At 46.6% G+C, this 19,076-nt stretch overlaps 9 protein-coding genes across 9 annotated transcripts; 2 read left to right on the top strand and 7 right to left on the bottom strand.

The window, feature by feature from the left end:
* Positions 1–1,275: 1,275 nt before the first annotated feature.
* On the bottom strand, positions 1,276–2,171 carry N7529_003300 (uncharacterized protein; the record flags this gene model as incomplete). Its single annotated transcript, XM_057238827.1, has 4 exons — positions 1,276–1,479; positions 1,546–1,829; positions 1,899–1,923; positions 2,028–2,171. Coding segments are annotated over 4 exons (657 nt in total), but the record flags the coding sequence as incomplete, so codon positions are not given.
* Positions 2,172–2,614: 443 nt separating this feature from the next.
* On the bottom strand, positions 2,615–4,275 carry N7529_003299 (MFS transporter; the record flags this gene model as incomplete). Its single annotated transcript, XM_057238826.1, has 4 exons — positions 2,615–2,760; positions 2,817–3,568; positions 3,625–4,008; positions 4,064–4,275. The coding sequence occupies 4 exons, from the start codon at positions 4,273–4,275 to the stop codon at positions 2,615–2,617; spliced, it is 1,494 nt and encodes a 497-aa protein (XP_057101437.1).
* A 743-nt stretch (positions 4,276–5,018) lies between these two features.
* N7529_003298 (uncharacterized protein) lies at positions 5,019–5,207 on the bottom strand (the record flags this gene model as incomplete). The annotated part of the gene is made up of 1 exon (XM_057238825.1): positions 5,019–5,207. One exon carries the CDS (start codon positions 5,205–5,207, stop codon positions 5,019–5,021), a length of 189 nt encoding a protein of 62 aa, XP_057101436.1.
* A 1,463-nt stretch (positions 5,208–6,670) lies between these two features.
* On the top strand, positions 6,671–8,209 carry N7529_003297 (SNG1 family protein; the record flags this gene model as incomplete). The annotated part of the gene is made up of 1 exon (XM_057238824.1): positions 6,671–8,209. The coding sequence occupies one exon, from the start codon at positions 6,671–6,673 to the stop codon at positions 8,207–8,209; it is 1,539 nt and encodes a 512-aa protein (XP_057101435.1).
* Positions 8,210–8,395: 186 nt separating this feature from the next.
* Positions 8,396–9,542, bottom strand: N7529_003296 (intradiol ring-cleavage dioxygenase; the record flags this gene model as incomplete). Its single annotated transcript, XM_057238823.1, has 3 exons — positions 8,396–9,028; positions 9,079–9,431; positions 9,485–9,542. 3 exons carry the CDS (start codon positions 9,540–9,542, stop codon positions 8,396–8,398), a joined length of 1,044 nt encoding a protein of 347 aa, XP_057101434.1.
* A 1,675-nt stretch (positions 9,543–11,217) lies between these two features.
* On the bottom strand, positions 11,218–11,670 carry N7529_003295 (uncharacterized protein; the record flags this gene model as incomplete). Its single annotated transcript, XM_057238822.1, has 1 exon — positions 11,218–11,670. The coding sequence occupies one exon, from the start codon at positions 11,668–11,670 to the stop codon at positions 11,218–11,220; it is 453 nt and encodes a 150-aa protein (XP_057101433.1).
* A 518-nt stretch (positions 11,671–12,188) lies between these two features.
* N7529_003294 (RibD family protein) lies at positions 12,189–13,034 on the bottom strand (the record flags this gene model as incomplete). Its single annotated transcript, XM_057238821.1, has 1 exon — positions 12,189–13,034. One exon carries the CDS (start codon positions 13,032–13,034, stop codon positions 12,189–12,191), a length of 846 nt encoding a protein of 281 aa, XP_057101432.1.
* A 471-nt stretch (positions 13,035–13,505) lies between these two features.
* On the top strand, positions 13,506–14,954 carry N7529_003293 (uncharacterized protein; the record flags this gene model as incomplete). Its single annotated transcript, XM_057238820.1, has 1 exon — positions 13,506–14,954. The coding sequence occupies one exon, from the start codon at positions 13,506–13,508 to the stop codon at positions 14,952–14,954; it is 1,449 nt and encodes a 482-aa protein (XP_057101431.1).
* A 227-nt stretch (positions 14,955–15,181) lies between these two features.
* On the bottom strand, positions 15,182–17,050 carry N7529_003292 (uncharacterized protein; the record flags this gene model as incomplete). Its single annotated transcript, XM_057238819.1, has 4 exons — positions 15,182–15,370; positions 15,423–16,349; positions 16,403–16,607; positions 16,659–17,050. Coding segments are annotated over 4 exons (1,713 nt in total), but the record flags the coding sequence as incomplete, so codon positions are not given.
* Between the last annotated feature and the right edge of the window lie 2,026 nt (positions 17,051–19,076).

Raw genomic sequence — 19,076 nt, 5'->3', positions numbered from 1 at the left:
ACTGATAAATGTATGTACTTAGACCGCCTCGGCCTTTCCCCGGGCCAGAAGAACATTTTGATTGGGGCATCCAGCCACCCCGAAGGCCCCAGGGGCTAACAAGGGGTTAGGTTAGGGCTTGGCTCAGTTACACGAAGCACATGGCTTCCGACCGTGGCTTCCGGGATGTGTTGGCACAACAGCTCGTGGTCTTCGGAAGATAGGATAGTGATTACACTATTATGAATTTGATTGGAAGTTATTGTACAAGATTTTGAATATTGAACTTTCGAGTGAATTTTGTTAATTTCAATTTTTAGCCTCATTGTCCAGAAATGTTCCACGGTTGAGACAAAGAACTCATGATAAAGAATCCTCTTCCCTTTTACTAGGCACTCCCATGGTCAAAAATCTGATATTTCTTTTGTGACACACAGATCAAAGAGAAGCAGATCTCAGAATTCCTTGAAAAATGATACTTCAGCATGACAAACCTTGCCTTTGATCGTCAAATCTCGTACCAAGTTCGGGCGCGACTTCAAAGATCGGGTTGTTGATTCGATAAACGAAGCAAATCGCCTTTCGTTGGTCCTATTTACCCCGTATGAATCCACTGCAGCTGATACATTATATTCAAATGGTCCCGAGGTCATCAGTCGGTGAACACTTTCCGCTCCAGGTCGGCCACTATATATGATGTCATGCGTGCTCTGCTGATCGACAGCTCACATGACAGGGATGAAAATGACAACGGACTGGGTTTTGGTGATCTCAAAATGCGGGGAATACCCATCACGGTTGTTCTGAAGTTGTGAAGTAAGGATGCAAAAAAGGAAGGCAATGACGGTGTGACACGGCCGAATGGAAGACCTCGGAAGAGAGAGAACTTGACAAAAATACAGGCATAAACAACAGGAAGTAAACAAAAAGCCAATGGTCACAAGCCAGAAAATCTTACTGCAAATTGAAAATTGCTGGAGATCGAATTTAGTCAAGCCCGCTTCATTTTCCAGTATTTTATTGTCGGTTCCAACTCGTCCACTATTTTCTATTGAGTTCACCAGATTTAGGCCATTCAAACCAAAGGAATTTAAACATATCACACCCAGTGAAAATTATGGTGTGAAATTAGCTTTTTTAGTGAGTTATGTTCCCACCTGTAAGCGAAAAATTTCGGACACGCCTCTTCCATCCCAAGAGCTCGATGCTTCATGCGATTTATCCAGACAGAAGGGATGATAGAGTAGCTTGGATTAGATAGTGTGCAAATCATAGCTCAATTAATAACTCTCAATGTCACATCAAGACCCCAAAAGACTTGTCCAAGCTGCGATCCAGGCTCAAAAAGTCCACAAGTCGACCAAAGTGGTCGATACCCCAGAAATTTTCAGTCTCTCCCTCCGGATGGACGCAATTGAGCCAAGGCAGCCCGAAAGCTCCAGATTTAAACGCCTTCTGTGTAGTGTCATCCAACATTGCTTTCGCCTCGGGAGTTTTGGCCTGCCAATCACAAATGACATAATGTTAGAGATGCAACATCATATAAGAAGGAGCAGAATATATCACCTTTCGCAGAATGTAATTTGCGAGTTCTGTGCCAAGATGCTCCTCGAAGATAGCAGAGAAGCCATCTGGAATCAAAACTTGCGAGTTCCCTTCTGCCCAGTACTCTCGGTAGATCTTTTCGACAGTAGTAACTAGTTTATCAGGCTTCTCTTTGGCAAGAAGACAAAGAGAAAGCTGGACATCGGTAGTGGATGCAGGGAATCCGACGGGGATTGATTCAGACATAGGTACGTCGAATCGGCGGGCCCAATAGATACGTTCCCGGTTGATCCATTGGAACTTGTCTGCGATGGAAAGTCAGAGCCTGTGGTATGTGATGGCTCGATCCTAGAGATTGAAAAGTAATGACTGACTCTTGACTGCAATCGGGGGCGTGTTCTGGCATATCTGAAACAAGTCTCTCAGGGAGACGGGCACATAATCAATCTCGCAATTTGAGAAGACAGGGGAAGTCTTTTAAACACATATCAGTTCAATGGGACTTTCAAGAAGCGAAAGAAGTTTTGACTTGCTCTCAGAATATGGAAGGCAATACAGCTAAAAGGACTGCCAATGTCGAAATAGAAAGTTATCTTGGGGGCCGACATGATTAATAGAAAGTGAATGTTCCTGGTTTTCACAAGACCCTGGGAATTGATGTCCTTTATAGGGCATCCTGGATGATTTTGTGATTATTCATGGATAACATTGGAGCCAGCTTGAGTCATACTATATTCCCAACAAACCTCTCTGCCTTAGTATGACATCGAGCTACAACTGATTTAGGTTCGGGTGGATCCGTTGGCGTCCATCCGGTGTTCGCCCTCCCTTGTTGGGAAGGGGTATATTTGATACCGGGGCTAATCGCGTTGGATTGTACCCCAATGTGCGCTTGGTATATTGAGAACAGGGTAGTTATGACCTGTGCGGAGTTTTTGAACTAAGTTAAGTGAAGTAGAGTAAATCATTTTTGTTGATCATTGCTTGAGGCATTCTATAAATTATTGTATATTCGTTCCCATGGGACTTAAACTATATACATCGATAGGTGTTATTTATCCGACAGCGTTTCAATGAGCTTTTAAGCAAATTACCCCTGGCTCTCCGCTGTTTCATATTTACTAAGTGATCTCAGCTTCTTTCCAGCCTTAAAAAAGACCCAAGGCACGGGCAGCAGAGCAATGGCGATAAAGCCAAGTAAGCTCGAGGCCCAACCTGTGCCGAGTTTGGTATACACTATAAACGTGGTTAGAGTGAAGATTTGGAAGCAAATGAGAAAGGACAATGCTGACTTTGAATGGTGAAAAGAGGAAACGCAGCCGCAAGAACGTATCTCGCTAAACTATTAGCACTCATTGTGCTCGCAACAGTAAGCCCATGGTAAGTATCGACGAAATACATCGTAGTGCTGACAAAAACACACAAATTTCCCCATGCAAAGACCATGAGGGCAAGAGTCGGACTGGCCCATGATATTTCGGCTCTTGCAGTCCAGGCAAACCAAAAGAGGCCTATTGGTAGTCCAACACTGCCAATGAGAGCAGGGTAGAGGCGATGCTCAGGTGGGATCTGCTTGCCTGGGAACTTTGCAGCTTGTGGGAGATAAAAGAAGACATTGCACAGTAGTACCGTCATAACACCCAATAGACATCCAACGACAATAGCTAAAAATATCAAGCCAGAGACTTCCAAGGACATACGATACACTGTTTGGAATATCAATGGGATGGCAGCGAAGAATGAGAACAAGGTTGCAAATTCACATGCGACATAGAGACAGATCAAAGAGACAATGGGCTCCGTAATCAGCATGCGAAGAGGACGGAGGAGAGCAACAGTCGCGAAAAGTCGTATCTTCGAGGCGAGTGGTAAGCTTGGAGGAAGTTCATGACCCAGTTCTTTAGCGCGACGACGCTTAATAACAGGATGAAAAGTCTCTCTGGCAAGACCAATTGTGAGCATGGTGGCAATGGAAAAGAAAACTATTGTCCATTGGGTCCAGCGCCAACCCTTTCGATTGACAACAAAGCTTCCGATGACGGGCCTAAAAGGTACTTAGCACGATGAACCGACAAAGCCATAGCTAAGAAATACACTCACCCTAAACCAGGACCCAAGAATGGCATGAGAATGAAGATAGTCGATGGAATCGCACGTTTCACAGGCCGGAAGATCTCGTTGATGGTGCCCGCAGCAATGGCCAAAGTCGGCGCATAGCAGAACCCAGCGAGGAAACGCAGAACGCAGAGTCCAGCAAAAGTAGGAGTGAAACCGGCACCCATGGTAAACAAAGTGCCGAGAAGCATCATGATAATATATACTGGATATCTCCCGACTGTCTCAGAAAGTGGTCCTCCAACGACAGGACCGAGGCCCAGCGCAAGGACATAGAGCGACAATGGTAAGATAGCGACCGTGCTGCCAACTCCAAACTCTTCCATAAATTGGGAGTGTGCGGGACTCAATATCGATACATTAATTGAACTGGACTTTTAGTTAATTCCATTTTGTTCATACTGATAGCGGAGAGGAGGCTAACGTTGTGAAAGCCGCAGCTGAAATCATAACGGTTTGTTGAACTTTTTGCCTTGATGGCCAGTTGTAAGGATTATTAGGATCATCGTCCCATTTCCAAGTTTGATCATCATTTAGCTTCTCTGGCGTGACAGCGTGTTCATCGTCGAATGTATATTCACCATCGTCTATAGTGCCACGCGCACCAGCTTCCAGGTCTTTGTTCACTTCAGACATCTGGACAGGCGTTTTGAGACCAGGTGGTTAAAGTTGTAAAATCGGCTAAAGTTGAAAAATCCAAGCAGAAAATTGTAGTACCATGTCCCCCTTTAAATGAACATTGAAGATATGATGATAGCGTGATCGCGATGCGTATCGGTTGCGAACTTGGGTATTGGGTTTAGGTTGCTGATAAAGCCATTAAGACAGACCTGACCGAGGTCCTAACCAACAGGTGTATGATTTGATTATTTGTCCAGGAACATCGTTTTCTCCAAAGCCTTTCCCTCCATATGGACGCTACCAGGTGTTCTTTATTAAAGATTACAGAATTGTAGAACGGATGCGGTATTTGATTGGCCAGAACGGAATAAACGGCCCATCCCGAAGTAATATCCGATTATTCAACATTGTCAGATTATTCAACAATCGACGTGCATTTTTCAGACTGTCGAATTAGAAAAAAATATATGGCGTTAACGTTAATATGTTGAGGTCAGCTTGTTGAGAAGATGGCAGTCTTTGTCATTTTCGTTATCGACGTGAAGCTCATATTTGGAGGTGGATTAGGTTGCACAGCAGTAGGTTCAGTTCAGCTCAGATCTTATGCACGGACATATGTTGTACTAAATTTGTAAATCATCGCGAGGGAGTCTGGAAATTTGAAACAGGCAAAGCTCCAGGGATGATCAACCATTAATTAAGAATATATCAAGATCTCATCACATGATGTTTTTCCAATACAAAGCTTGGAAAGCTGCTCATGTTTTGACAATGGACTTCTTATCGTCCACCGAAAGAAAGTCGTCGGTATCCTGAACATGATCACCGGGGAGTCCTGCCCAACTGCGATCTTTCAGAACACCCCACAGATCCATCATTAACCCCATCTCCTTTCCCCAACCAGGCCACAATTTATTATAACTCTCGAGTGAGACTTTGACAACCATGGTAGAATCGGGCTGGGGGCAAGACCACTTGCACGGCCCCAAATAGTCAGATACTCGTCAAGAGAAGAATGGAATTCCACATCACATCGAACAAACGTGCCGCCAGCCTTTGGTGGGTTCTTGACAATCGCATGCGCGAATATACCGGCATTAGTACGGTGGTCACCGACTGACCTAATCGGCGTGGAGGGATTGGCGGGACACAGTTGGATGTACTTTTGAAAACTGTTCTGCAGTGGTAATTGGAACGTAATCTTCGATGATCGCACAACTTGTTACAACATATATTGGAGCAATTACCGGAGCGAGCAGATTACTGGCACAAAACCCAAACCAGAGGGAGGTGGTCTCTGCAAGTAAACGATTATCCTGCCTGATGAAATCATCAATACGGCTTCTCGCTTCGAAATGAGGCACCATGAATTTCCCCTGAGTTGACTAGCTGCCATTTGGGAGTGTACTCCAGAGGAAGTGCTGAAGACCTGGGCTATTTGATGCAGCGTGCGCAATGTTTCGTCCTGCTCGAACTCAATATCGATCGCCTTTTGAGCTCCGAGGTTGGCAAAGGGTTGGAAGCAATCAGTCATCGCGAAGATGGAAAAAGCCCCACCAATGCTTCCTCAAGATTCTTTCCATCGAGAACATCTCCCACAACTATCTCAACCCCCAAGTCGGTCAACTACTGCGCCTTTGCACTTTGGGTCTGGCGAGTCATACCCCGAACTGCGTAGTCGCCATCTTTGAGAAACGCGTCGACGACAGACTTCCCCTAACCACCTGTTGCACCTAGCACTGCAATCAGTTTTTTGATCAGCAGAAGACCCCATCTTTCTTGTAAATTGGTGTTTGGATTGAAATAGAGTATCAGGAACATGAAAGGTAATACTACATATATTGTGCAGAATGCGTTCAGCCACTTACACCAAGACTCCCACTCCGGATCTCCGGGCCAGATATACGAGGAAGGCAAGCGATCTATAAAATCTAGAAGCTTACGGGTTCCAAGGTTTGTTTTGGCGCGGAGTAAGCCCGTGGTTAACTTGTCCCAAATAGGAAGAATTTCAGCCTTACGATTAGGGCGAAAAAGTCGACTCAAAACGGAACAGCGCCAGATCCACCCTGGACATTCTTTAGTTTGCATAAGCTGACACTTTTCTTAATGTCTTCGTCTGACAGGGGGGAAAAATTCGAACATTCGATCTCATTCTTGATAATTGGCATTGAGATCGGCCCCCTGTGAGCTTAAAATACTTAATCTGACTTCATCGGATACTTTTCGGCCTCACCGGTATCCACTTACAATTCTTCATCTGTCTTGGGTATTTGATGCTGATTTTATTATTTTTTTTGACTCATTTTGGCTACGATCGCGTACCTTTAAAGGTTGTGTATTAGCCCTTCTTATACTCCCGCGTGTTCCGATTCCAATTCAGCTGCGATCGAGCTATCGCTCCCTAAGCCAGATGAAGTTCTACCCCAAAGCGCGAGAGCAGCGGCCTAGCATCCACCACCCGTCCGTTCGGCCGCGTCGATTGGCTTTGCTAAGAGCTGCTGGCGTGAACCTTCTTCTACTTCAATTCCTCTTCCTCGGATTGTTTTGTTACATCTTTGGATCCCTCTTCCAGCAGTCAACACACATCCGCGGTGTCAATGTCCTATTCGTTGATTACGATGGCGGTGCGATAGGCGATGCAATTCGCGACGCCTATAAAAAACTAGAGGCGCCAGGGTTTCCAACTTTAATTGAGAGACCCACCTCTGCATATCCCCAACCTGGCTCCATTGATGGTGCTGTGTGCGACATCAAATACTGGGGAGCCGTCTATACCACGGCAAATGCGTCGAATGCCTTGACTGCCGCATTTGCGGGAGGATTAGCTGCCTCATCATACAATAAAGACGATGTTCTCACTATGGTGTGGAATGAAGCGCGCTATCCCACGGTGGCTGACTCGGCCCTCGAAACCAGCCTAAAGTTACTGTCCGAAACTGCTCGCGTCGTATATTCCGAAGCCAACGGGAAACATACACTTCAAAGTTTGAACACCTCTGATCCCGCCGCCCTTGCCATCTTCTATGACCCTTGGACATTGGCATCGGTCAACTTCCAGCCCACATCCCAAGGATCCCGGCTCATCTATAACACTCTTGTCATCATTTTGATCATGATCCAGGAGTTCTTTTACCTTGGTTATGTCAACGGTCTCTACGTGCAGTTCAAACTGTACACATCAGTAACCCCTCACCGAATCGCCATCGCTCGTCTCATCATATCGGCTGTCTACACCCTCGCTGGGTCCTTGAGTACAGCAGGCGCCATCTGGGCTTTCCGAAATGGCTGGCATGTCAATGGAAACCAGTTCGCACTATCATGGGCAGCATTGTGGCTCTTCGCGCATCTCAACTTCCTCGTACTGGATGTATTCACTGTCTGGCTCCCACCTCCCTACGTCCCAATGGCGTTGATTACTTGGATTATCACCAATGTCACTTCGATTCTTCTTCCATTTGAGCTATCACCGGGCTTCTACAAAATTGGGTATGGTTTGCCAGCGCATGCCATCTTCCAAGTCCTCATCGATATTTGGTCCGGTGGCTGCAACCCCCAACTCTACTATGCGCTACCTGTCCTCTTTGTATACGAGGTCCTCGGCGTAATCCTCAGCTCTATAGGTGTCTATCGCCGCGCGCATTATGCAAGCATCAAAGCAGAGACGGAGGAAAAGGCGTGCGAAGATCGTGTTGCAGCTGCGCTTGCCCAACAGCAAGAGGCTCGGCTTGTACGGCACGAAACCATACGCGATACCCAGGGCAGTGGAACATCAGATACCGATAACGAAGAGACCGGTAGTTTGCAAAGACGGGGAACTATGGGCACGATTACTGATCAAGAGGAACTGGCTGGCATCATTCGACGGGAGATGTCTCGACCGAGAGTTGAAGGCCCAGAAGATACCCGAGATAGCACCGGGCCCTCCTTCTCCCTGCCTTTCAAGGAGTAATACTCTGATTTGGCAGGCAAAAAAGCGGTATGCTATATTAATCAATACACTAATTCCCATGCATTTTGTCTAGTATTTCAGTTTAAATGCGGAGTGTATAAAAGCTTTCTGCACTTTCATCTAGCGAACCACTGAATTGAATCAACATTTTCAGTTATATAACTACACTTCGAATACACAATCTATCTAAAGCTTCATACCGTTAGCTCTGTACCCCTGGGCCAGATCAATAGTATTTGCGGCAGCTTGGGCGCTAGCGCTCAAAGAGACAGTCGGTATAGCTCCCTGGACATTGACTTGTTCACCTGTCGTAGCAATGGCAGCAGCACTTCTGTTAACGCCAATAGTGATATATCCAATCAGCCCATCAGCAAGAGTCTGACCAAGCAATTCGGTAGAGATGATCGCATTGTTTCCATCAGAGTTGGCAGTGGGGTAAAGCGAATCCTCGGAGTTGAGAGTGCGGTTCAGGGTAGCCAGATGCGCATGGTAAGGAGCTAGCTGATAGACAGAGTTGATGAGCTCTTCGGGGAAGAACAGCTGACCAACATGCTGAATGGCTGCAGCAGAGTAGCTGGTGTCGTCTTCGTCAACATTCGTCTGCACAGTGACGTGAATGTGGGTAGTGCGGGAGGAGTAGTAACCCGGGAAGATGGTCAGGAACTCGCCGATTCCGGCCTCGTTCGTCTTTGAGATTCCGCGCAGGAAGGTAGAGTCGTCGGTTGTGCCATCGGATCTCGTGGTCCAGCCGTCATATGGCTCGACGGTGTCGGGGTCGATACCAATGTAGCCGGAGTAAGTTCCAGTAGCATTGCAGGACTAGAGTTCTTGTTAGTGATAGTTTACAATCCAAGAAAATAAATTCGTACCCAAATAGTCAACCAGGCATCTGACACAGGCTCGCAGGTCTCAACATCAATCAAGCCAAGATCAAGATAGAGTTCGACACCCTCCTGTCCCTCTCTCACATCGTGGCGATGAAGCTCGCCGTCCACGTCATAGGGACCGAAGATAGTGTCAGGGGCAAGAGTGCAAGTTTTGTTTTGCAGCTCTTTGTACATGAACCGATTGGCGTTGGAACTCGAACGCTTGCCCAATGCATTGCGACGTTTCATGAAGGCCATATCGCGGCGCTGCTCAATGTGGCGAGCGCATTTGTCTGTGCCTCTCGCTTTGATAGATGGCGCATGAGCCTTGGAGTTGTCATGACGCTCAGGGTGAGCTGGAAATCAATGTCAGTTGATGAGTATTTCTCAGTGTTGCCATTTCTCTTACCAACCACACCAGTGATGGCGGAAGCACATGTAAGTGCTGTGAGGAGAAAGTTGCGCATATTGATTGTCTGTATCTTTGACCTGTGGATGGATGGAGAAGAGGTAGTCAAGGAGGGAAATGGAGAGCATGATATATCTACTTATTCAATCATCAAGTCGCGGCTTTAGATTCTAGAACCCCAAACCGTCAACGGTGCTTACGACGGCTGTTTAGCAAGCTCCTTATTTGTTACCGTCCGCCCAGAGAGATTGCGCCCGTAATGTGGAGACACTAGAAGGGCCCTATGGCCGGGGCAATAGCTTTCCTTTTGGATTGTGAGTTGAGAACTATTTCATGCTTGCACGGAAATCGAGGATCGCAAATTCAAAGGAAATGAATGTCTTGATAAGATTCTGAGTTCCTGATACAATTACAAGGTCATACACTTCACTAGAATATTAGGCATCCCCAAGTTTGCCGCCAAAAAGCAAGATATGAAGAGCCAAGCATTGTAAGGGGCTATTCGTCAGGCGTCGCGTCACTGCGTCAGGAAGGCCAGGAACAGAGACTAGAGCCACACTTACTAATCGGAGATCATCGACCGACAAGGACTTTGACTGGACGAATTGGATAAGCCTCTGCCAAGACCACAAAGTGTCTATCTTGAGGATTTTAAATGATACATACACTAGTTGCTTCACCAATGAGCTTTCCCTTTGAACATAATTAGGCATCTCTTCTTGATTAGTGCTTGGAGGAAACTCAACGCGGGTTTGAAATATTGTGCATACTCCGTCTCCTCGGCCGCGAATATTTCCCGGAGTGCTTCGAATCGTGGTTCTTGGCATAGGGTTGAGGGCTAGAGGGTAAACCTCGGAGGCTGTAAATTGGTAACGATTTCCTTTCCTCCTTGCCAAGGTGCTTCCACGCACACAAACCCACTACGTTAAGCTTAATCTGGGTGTATGGGCCCGCACCATTCCGTTCTGGATTAGACCATGTCGATCCTTTATATCCGCCACCACCCGCGTTCTAGAAGAAATACATTCTTAGACCCGTGTGAGGTATTTTGATGGATATAGCATCGTTTGCTTGTTTACGCATTCGCATTGTTTGCTTACATATGTTTGTCACGCCTCCCTATGCATAGGTAGAGAGCTTTTCTCCTTACAGAATCTCAGAATATCACTATTCTCCATCGTTCCTTCACATCACCATTTCACACATAGTAAACCGTTATATCGTTATGCCTACATGTATGATACTCATATTAGGCATAGCCCTGATAAAAAATCTGGGTGCGTATCGTGAGTATGTACGATGACGAAGTTAACAGTCGGCATAATAAATCAATTGCTTATTCCGGTCCTTCCATGCCAGAAGCACATGTTGCAGAGCTAGTAAGGATCCGCCTGCTCAGGAACGGTGGAAATCTTTCGAAAATTACAATAGATAGATTGCTCTCATCCCTTGAGGGGAAAATAAAATTAAGGAAGCATTTGGAACAAGAGGATAATGCACATGGACGGTTATAAATGTTCAATTAAAGCAATATCGAGCGAGAAAAAACAATTGAAACTTGGATGAACCGTACAAAGCTAGATTGACTGAAGCTACTATAAAGAATAAGATGGAGACTCTATAACCTTGGAACGCTTAAGCACCAACGGAACATTTAGATTTGAATTTAGAGAAGTACGCACCTAAATTATGTAGTCCAACTCTGATGAGCGCGTAAGACGTATTTAGCTGCTCTATAAATTTTGTCCTGCAAGTCTCGCCAAGTATGATCCAAAGACTATGCTGGTGAGATCATCCTCATCTTGCATGCCATAATCTTCAGTAAGTGTAATTTCCTCGATGTGATTTCTGGGTTGATCGAAGTCATACTCTTTGTATGCAGAACGGAAAAGCAAAGATACACCGAGTGCCATTCGGGCGAGGGCATCTGCAACCTTTCGATCATTGTTCGCGTCACTTTTGAGAAGTGCAATTTGCCCAGGGAGCTCCTTCTGCAAAGTCAATGAGAGCTGCCCGAGCCGTGATGTATTTCCAACCTGTGCATCAGCACGCGCAAGCCGTAATAGGGCTTCTAGCCTCCCGATCACCCGGGGACGGGCCTCGGGGTTGGTTCGGAGATATTCAATTTGACGGTGAATTGCGTGCAGCATGTGATCGCGCTGCTCGCGCTCATTCATCTGTGCCATGCCAACGTCAGATGGTCAGAATTCCGAGTTGGTGTTGAACAGCCTATCAAATCTTGACTCGCGAATCTGTTAGCATTACCTCACTTCAGACAATTCGACCAGTATTCTCAAGCCAAGAGCAGCAGTGCTCGTATTTAAAGATTTCCTCGATATGATCTCAGACAAAGAAACAGACAATAAACACCGAGAGCGAGACATATAAAGGTATTGTTGGCTATCTTTGTGATCTTAGACAAAGGACAACAATGAAGAAATAATTTTTCAGTCTTCCAGATGGACACCTACAGGATGAACCCCAGTGCACTAACGGCCGATAATCTTCTTATCACCGAAAGGAGGCAGCAGCGAAGATTGTATGGGATAAGATTGATGCAAGTGCTTGAAATTATCTGTCGCCGGGATGGGGTTTCGCCTGCCCAAAGCAATGTTTGGTCTTCCACCTCGGTTTCTCTACACCTATTGGGGGATTTGTGAAAGCTATTACTTCGTGTCAGAAGAACATGGACTCAACTACTCTCTCAGTCCGCGATCTTGACTTGCCCACACAGGACAACGTCTTCCCCAAAGGGGTACCATTTGACATTTTTCAATCTCGCTGCAGACATTGCATTTCCTCCCTCGTCAAATCGTCGAGCGGGAGAGACGACCACACCACCTTGACCAAGCCAAGTGGGAGCAATCGTCACAATCACGCTGTTCAACAAAGACATATAAACTGGACTTAAAAGAGAGTTGATGACTTGGCCACCGCCCTCCACCATGACGCTCTCGAGACCATTTGATTTCAAGGTGACAAGCAAATCTTGCCAGTCAACTTGATGCCCACCAGTATGTGTTCTGATCATTTTCGTCGATATAAATCGGCCCCCATATTTCGCGAGCAGAGCTTTCTTTTCTGGGTCGGGGTTTTCTGTAGCTGTGATGATCCATGGTGCTCGGCCGCGTCCCTCTTTGCAAAGTTGAAACAGCTTACTGTTTTCCGAAAACTCCCAACGGGCTGTTGGATCTATGACCACTGGCCGAGGTTGACCAGTTAAACCATCTTGACCATAGCCTCCGACTCCTGTGATGCGACAATTCAGACCAGGATCATCGGCGACTGCTGTACCGACTCCAATGAGAATTCCATCGTGACGCGATCGCAGATAATGTGTCATTGCTTTGGACTGGGGACCTGAAAGTACTGTACGTGCGCCCGGGGATAAAGCTAGAGACGAGTCAAGCGATGTAGCGAAAGTGAGTGTTGTGAAGGGGAGATCGAGATTAGATGCCGAGCTGGCCTGGGGCGGCAGATGGGGTTCGAGGAAGCCCCTGTCGGACTCGGAAAATTCCAATGCATCTCTCGTAGTCTCTGTCGTAGTCATGTTTGTTGTGAGTTGAACCTTGGAAGTGGGTTATGTTTGCGGGGAAAGACCAATTTGTTGGGCGGTGAAGAGGCCCAGATATTTCTGCCTCAGGCATGAAGGACAACCACCAATTTCGCATTTATGCTGACTTCTTAGCAAATTCAACTGCACCTGAACCCATGTTGAACCCATGTTGAACCCGTAGCCGCTATATCTCTTCAAGGCTCTCAGGTCCACATCCATGCCCAAAGACAAACCATGCAGCAATCGGAGAAAAGGAAAAGGGCTAGTGCCGCGAAGGTCCGCACAGGTTGTTTGACATGCAAGTGAGTATTTGAGACTAGGTAGAGTGGTGTTTGCACTGCGTAAATACCATCCCGATTTTTTAGCAGTCGGCCTTTTGCTATGATTTTCATTTACCCGATCCGATACTCATTCGTACAAAGATCTCGACATAAAAAATGCGATGAAACCCATCCCTCGTGCTTGATGTGTACCAACAGTGGACGGGAATGCCAAGGGTATACGGTAACCTTGGACAGAAGGACCCGTGAAGCTCGAGATGCACGAGCCTCAAACAGGCGCAATGCTGTCCTCATTGAACATTCGCACCAGCAACTCGCGCCGCGTTTGACTGACGGAGGTCAAGTTGACTTGTCACCGATGGAGCGCGATTATCTGCACTTATTTCGCTCTCGAACTGCCACGCAATGCGCTGGATATGGGTTCGACCAATTTTGGCAGATCCTCGTTCATCAAGCTGGTGAATCTTACCCGGTGGTCCGCCACGGGATTATTGCGATTAGTGCCTTGCACCAGCAATTCGTGAATCCTGCCTCTCATCAAAATGACACGTTCGCCATTCGACAATGCAATAAAGCTATCGCTCAACTCCGGACTGGCATCATGACCAATGCACATCCAGACTCAGCGCACATGGAAAGAATATTAATCGCTTGTGTCGTTCTCATTGCTTTTGGACTTTTTCAAGGCGACATTGAAGCAGTTCGCTCCCATCTCCGATCTGGCACTAAGATGCTGTATGAATGGAGGAAAAGGGAGGGCAAAAAAAGCGTGTTCGCTTCAGTTCTATTGCATACTTTTGTACAACTCCACATTCATTGGGCAACGGCGACAGCTTTCAAAGACCACATTCGGGGAGAATATCCCTATCTTGGCGAGCTCATGTCTGAAAACCTGTCGGATATATCTGCCCATGCAGAAAAAGATGAGCGCGCCAGAACAACGCTCCTCCTGTCCGTCCGAGCCTGGATGGTAATGATTACCGATCACACCCAGTCCAAGGGGCACACTACTAGTCTTGATGAAATGGAGGATTTCTTGTTAGATGCTCCATCTAAGAGACACAATCGCTTCCAGCTGCAACTAGAACACTGTGCCGCGATTGATAAACACACGGCTTCTCTTGGCGAGAAGCGAGCTGTATTGATGGTGAAATTAAACAAAAAAACCTTCCAAATCTTGGATGCTTCGACGAAGTTCTCAGGAGGCGAAACAGAATGGGACACTCTTCTTCCACAGTTCGAAGAATTGGTCGACACAATTGAAACCATGTTGACATCTTTCGAGCAACTGCCTGATATGTCATTTTCCGTGAAAGAAGGCTTCATCGGGTCTCTGATGCTGTGCGGATTTAAATGTCGCAACTGGCCTCTGCGGCAAAGAGTGATCAGTCTCTTCCAAAAATATAAACGACGAGAGGGTGTTTCTTCCACTGCTGAAAGCCTTGCCATATTGAAGCGAGTATATGCGCTCGAGTCGGCTGGGAGCTGGCTCAAAGGCGTAATCCCGGAATCCCATCGCATCACCATGGTGATGGTAGAACAGCATGCGAACTTTTCCCACCCAAATCCCCAGGTTCATCTAAAGTACCAGGATGTCAAGCGGGAATGGCAAAGCGAATGGTTGCCACTTTGATGAATGTTGCATATTATGTGATACTATCGCAATACGTACATGGGCTCAAGCGTTGGTTAGATTTTCATGTGAAAATGAACTTACGACGATAAATGTACTCAGGGATAGAGCGAATCCTTGGAGTTAAAGAGATAATTAAACGCTTACATTTTTCTGACCCAACATCCCAAGGTCTCTGAGCTTTTCGCCAATAAATTCCCAACCAGTGCCTCAAGTTACTAAAGATCTCATAGCCCAGTGGGACAAAGTGGACCGTACTGTTTTCCATCCAAATACTTCTGGTACCACTCCGGACTGCCTACACAAGTTGGGCAGTAAAAGACGCCGATAGGGTCGTACTTTTTCTTGATAATGGTGAGTGGTACGTAGTTTGTGCCATAGAAGTTCGTTGTCCACAGAGGATCATATCGATTTCCCTAAATAGCTGTCAACACAAACCCAAATCAAAGTAGGAGGTGATCGACATACCTCATTCATGTAACCACCTAAATGTGGCGTCAGCTTCATCATAGCCCCGCCTTTATTGTACGTTATATCGTCCCTGATAGCTTTGGAAGAGGTAGAGTCGGCGCATTGCCGGGCTACGATATTGACAATGTAGGTAGACCGCCAAGCAGGATTGACGCCAGAGTATCTGTCGCCTCCATCGGTTAAAACCTTACCGCCACCAACAAGCTCCACGTTGTTGACTGTCTGCTCATTAACCTCCCCGGCGATGACTTTTATCATAGCCCGCAGAGAACACGGGTCATTCGTCAAAGCAGATTTGTCAAGCATTCGTGACGACATAGCCCCGTTCATCGAACCTACCGGTTGACGCACACCAGACATTGCTTGATAATATGCCCCATATGTCTGAAATTCGAACCAACTTATCGAAATATGCAGTGAAGTACCATTGTACTTCTCCAAAACGTAAAGAAGCGGTTCAAATGCTTTGTGGGCATCAGTGAGTGACTGGTTCATAGCCGCAGCAGTGTGGAAATAGCCAATATCCTGATCAGCGAAGAGAGGCGAGGGGCTGTTAATAGACCAAGCACCGTACCCTGAAAAGCCCGCATCCATGATATTTGGGTATTCTTGGTAGATCTCGGTAATAGCATCCAAAAGTGATTGACCGTCTTCACTTAACGGGACGATTGTGAGAGATTGCGCCACAACAGGTTTGCTTGGATACACTTTGACTGTCATGGAGGTGACAACGCCGTAGGTACCGCCGCCGCCCCCGCGGATAGCAAAATAGAGGTCGGAATAGTGACAGGAGTTAGCCGTCACAATCCGACCATTGGCAAGCACAACTTGGGCCTCCAGAACTTGATCCGCCGCGAGACCATAGTCGTGACTGGCAGGCGAGTGACCACCACCCTGGGTGTAACCACCAATGCAGCCAACAGTCTTAAGGATTCATATTAAGAAATAGCTCGCTTTCCCAAAAAGGAATCACTTACCGGGTCACCACCACCAACGACGGTCAAGTTACGTTCGAAGGCGAGCTTGTAGATATCTTCCCAAACGTACCCTCCACCGATAGTCATAGCACCACCCTTCCATCCTTTGCTGGTGCATCCATCGGAAGGGATATAATGTTCTTGGAAGAAAATTCCTTTTTGTATGTGCTTGATCCAGACCTGAAGTGAACCGTAACCTTGAGATCTACAGCGAAGTCAGTGAAGTAGGCCACGATGTTCGTTCGAGAAAACTCACTTTCCCAAGATGTCATGGCCAGTATTTCTTATCACTAGACGAATGTTGTTACTTTGTGCGAATGCAATCCCGGCAGCAACATGCTCAGGCTCTGTTGCGTTGATTGTGTAGACTGGGGCTGGTCCTAGCTCACACGTGCCCGGTGCTTGCCCCGAGCGCAAATCAACAGGAGGGCAAGAGTCATGAGTTGGATAGGAATACCCAACGGGGGAGAACTCTTGAAAAGTGGAGTTTGACCACTGGGAAAATTTGTTGGCGCATTCTCTCGGGTCCTGGTAAATTCCGGGATAGCACGAAACAGCCAGCGGATGATTGCGAATCAAGGTCCCTGAGATGGATGTATTGAGGGCATTCCATTTTTGGATTGAAGGCCAACACAGCGAATCCGGAGTCTGTTATAGCCTCAGCCGGTTAGATTCCTCAGGTCTTCACTGTGGTGAGTTAGTGTCAACTCACGCATTTACAGGATTCGTTCAGCTTCGCGTAGCCACAGGCAGCAAGCGTAAAAATTACTGAGAATATCGATTTCATAACAGGTCACCTTGATAAATTGTCAATCTCGCAAGTTGTGCGATCGAAGAAGAGAACGTTGAGGCAACAATATTACTGTGAAGAATTCAACAAATCGCCGGTGCGCGGGGCCCAAAAGCAACCCGATCAACATCGCATATGCAAGATATATGCGTCTCCACCCTCTCTCATTTTGATTCCCCTGAAGATATCTTTCTCCTATCGAACACAAAGCCCTGATATTCCCGCATCTTTCTTCTTCAAAACCGCCAAACACTGAAATTCTCACGAACTGTAATTTGCGATGCACGTGAAACCTCGAATACGGCAATAGATGAGAATTTCTTTGCTAGCAAAATGTGCTGGCATGATACCCTTTGATTTGCTATGCGAGGGGTAACTCACATAACGGCGGGGCGATATTGCATAAAGCCGATGCGCAAACCGTCGTGCAGAGACTAGACTTCACTAAATCGCAGCCAATGCTAAAGTCTATAGCGAATTAAATGATCGCAAGATGAGTCTAAAATCCAGAAAAAAGATGCAAATACAATCCTCCGTGTCAAAATGGGGCTTCGCCTCCTTCCTGGCTGATCCGGATGGTTGGTCGCACAAACTCCTCTTTTTCGGACTTTGACCTCATTCTTTTTTTGTCATTCGTCCGCTTTTAGAAACGCCAAAAAGCGATACACTCCGTTCTATCTGAATTTTGCCTCATCGAATACTCCGAACAAGCCCTCGAAGCAAATGTTCCTAGATGCACCACTACAGGAGGCGTCCCAACTCTTCAACCTTTATCAACAAGAGAAATTGGAAACACGGCTACAACGATTCACAGACCCCTCCATTTGAATTTGGCCTGCAATCCAAGTGACAGTCCCCTTGGTATTAGGGCACCTCGGCCCCAGTGTCGAATGTACATGTTTCGTGGGATTAGGACGTAAGCCGCATTCTTTAGTGTGAGATTCAGGTGCTCCTAGACTTACAGAGTCACCACAATCGATACTTTATATCAATATACTCCGAAATATAATATTGTTTCACGTCCGCTTCGCTACCCTTCAGCCGCGTCCCGGCCTGACAAGGTCCCCCAGTCTGGTGTTCTATCGATGGAAATCAAACATACAGGCGTTGTCATATTTTCTCATTGCCGGTTATACATAGCCCAATGTCCAAATTATCCGGCATAGTTTTTCTACTTATATGCTGTGGTAAATAGTTCACAGACTGAAAAGACCACATCCTAACCCGCTCCAAGCAAACCTACGACATAGCGACGATGACGACTCCACCTCAGGGTGTGATCGGCCACCTGTCAGCTAATGGCCTGATCGGAATAACCTGGGGAGGAGCTGGCTTCGGGATCATTTTCACATCTGCTCGCATAATGATTCGCATAAAGTACATGAAGCGCCTGCTTGCTGATGATTATTTCATGCTCCTCGCACTGATCCTGCTTATCGCCAACGCCATACTACAGACGCTACAGACACCTCATCTTTACTATTTTGTGTTTCATCCCACTGGTCCCGACGTCGAATACCACGTGCTACACTACTTATATTATGAATTTACTATCATCGGAATATTCTGGTCGGTGCTATGGAGTGTGAAAGCGTCTTTTTTAGCCCTCTTTTGGATGATATCTAATGGACTGCCGGTATACCGTCGTGCATGGTGGTGTACTGTGGTGTTTACATCTTTAGCATATATCGGCTGTTGGATTGGGTCAGTTTGGACGTGCCATCCGCCGTCGAGTTACTTCAAGATTGGTACGGGCGCAATATTTTCTTTGCCAATCATCACTAATTTACTTCTAAAATCGTCAGGCCAGTGTGGGAAACCGATTGATCGAGAAGGATCTACCATCTCTATATCCTACAGTACAGCAGTGGACATATTTACCGA

This window comes from Penicillium soppii, assembly GCF_028829465.1.
Source record: "Penicillium soppii strain IBT 18220 chromosome Unknown utg000003l, whole genome shotgun sequence".
Taxonomy (NCBI): domain Eukaryota; kingdom Fungi; phylum Ascomycota; class Eurotiomycetes; order Eurotiales; family Aspergillaceae; genus Penicillium; species Penicillium soppii.
This window is presented reverse-complemented; position numbering and strand designations above follow the sequence as displayed.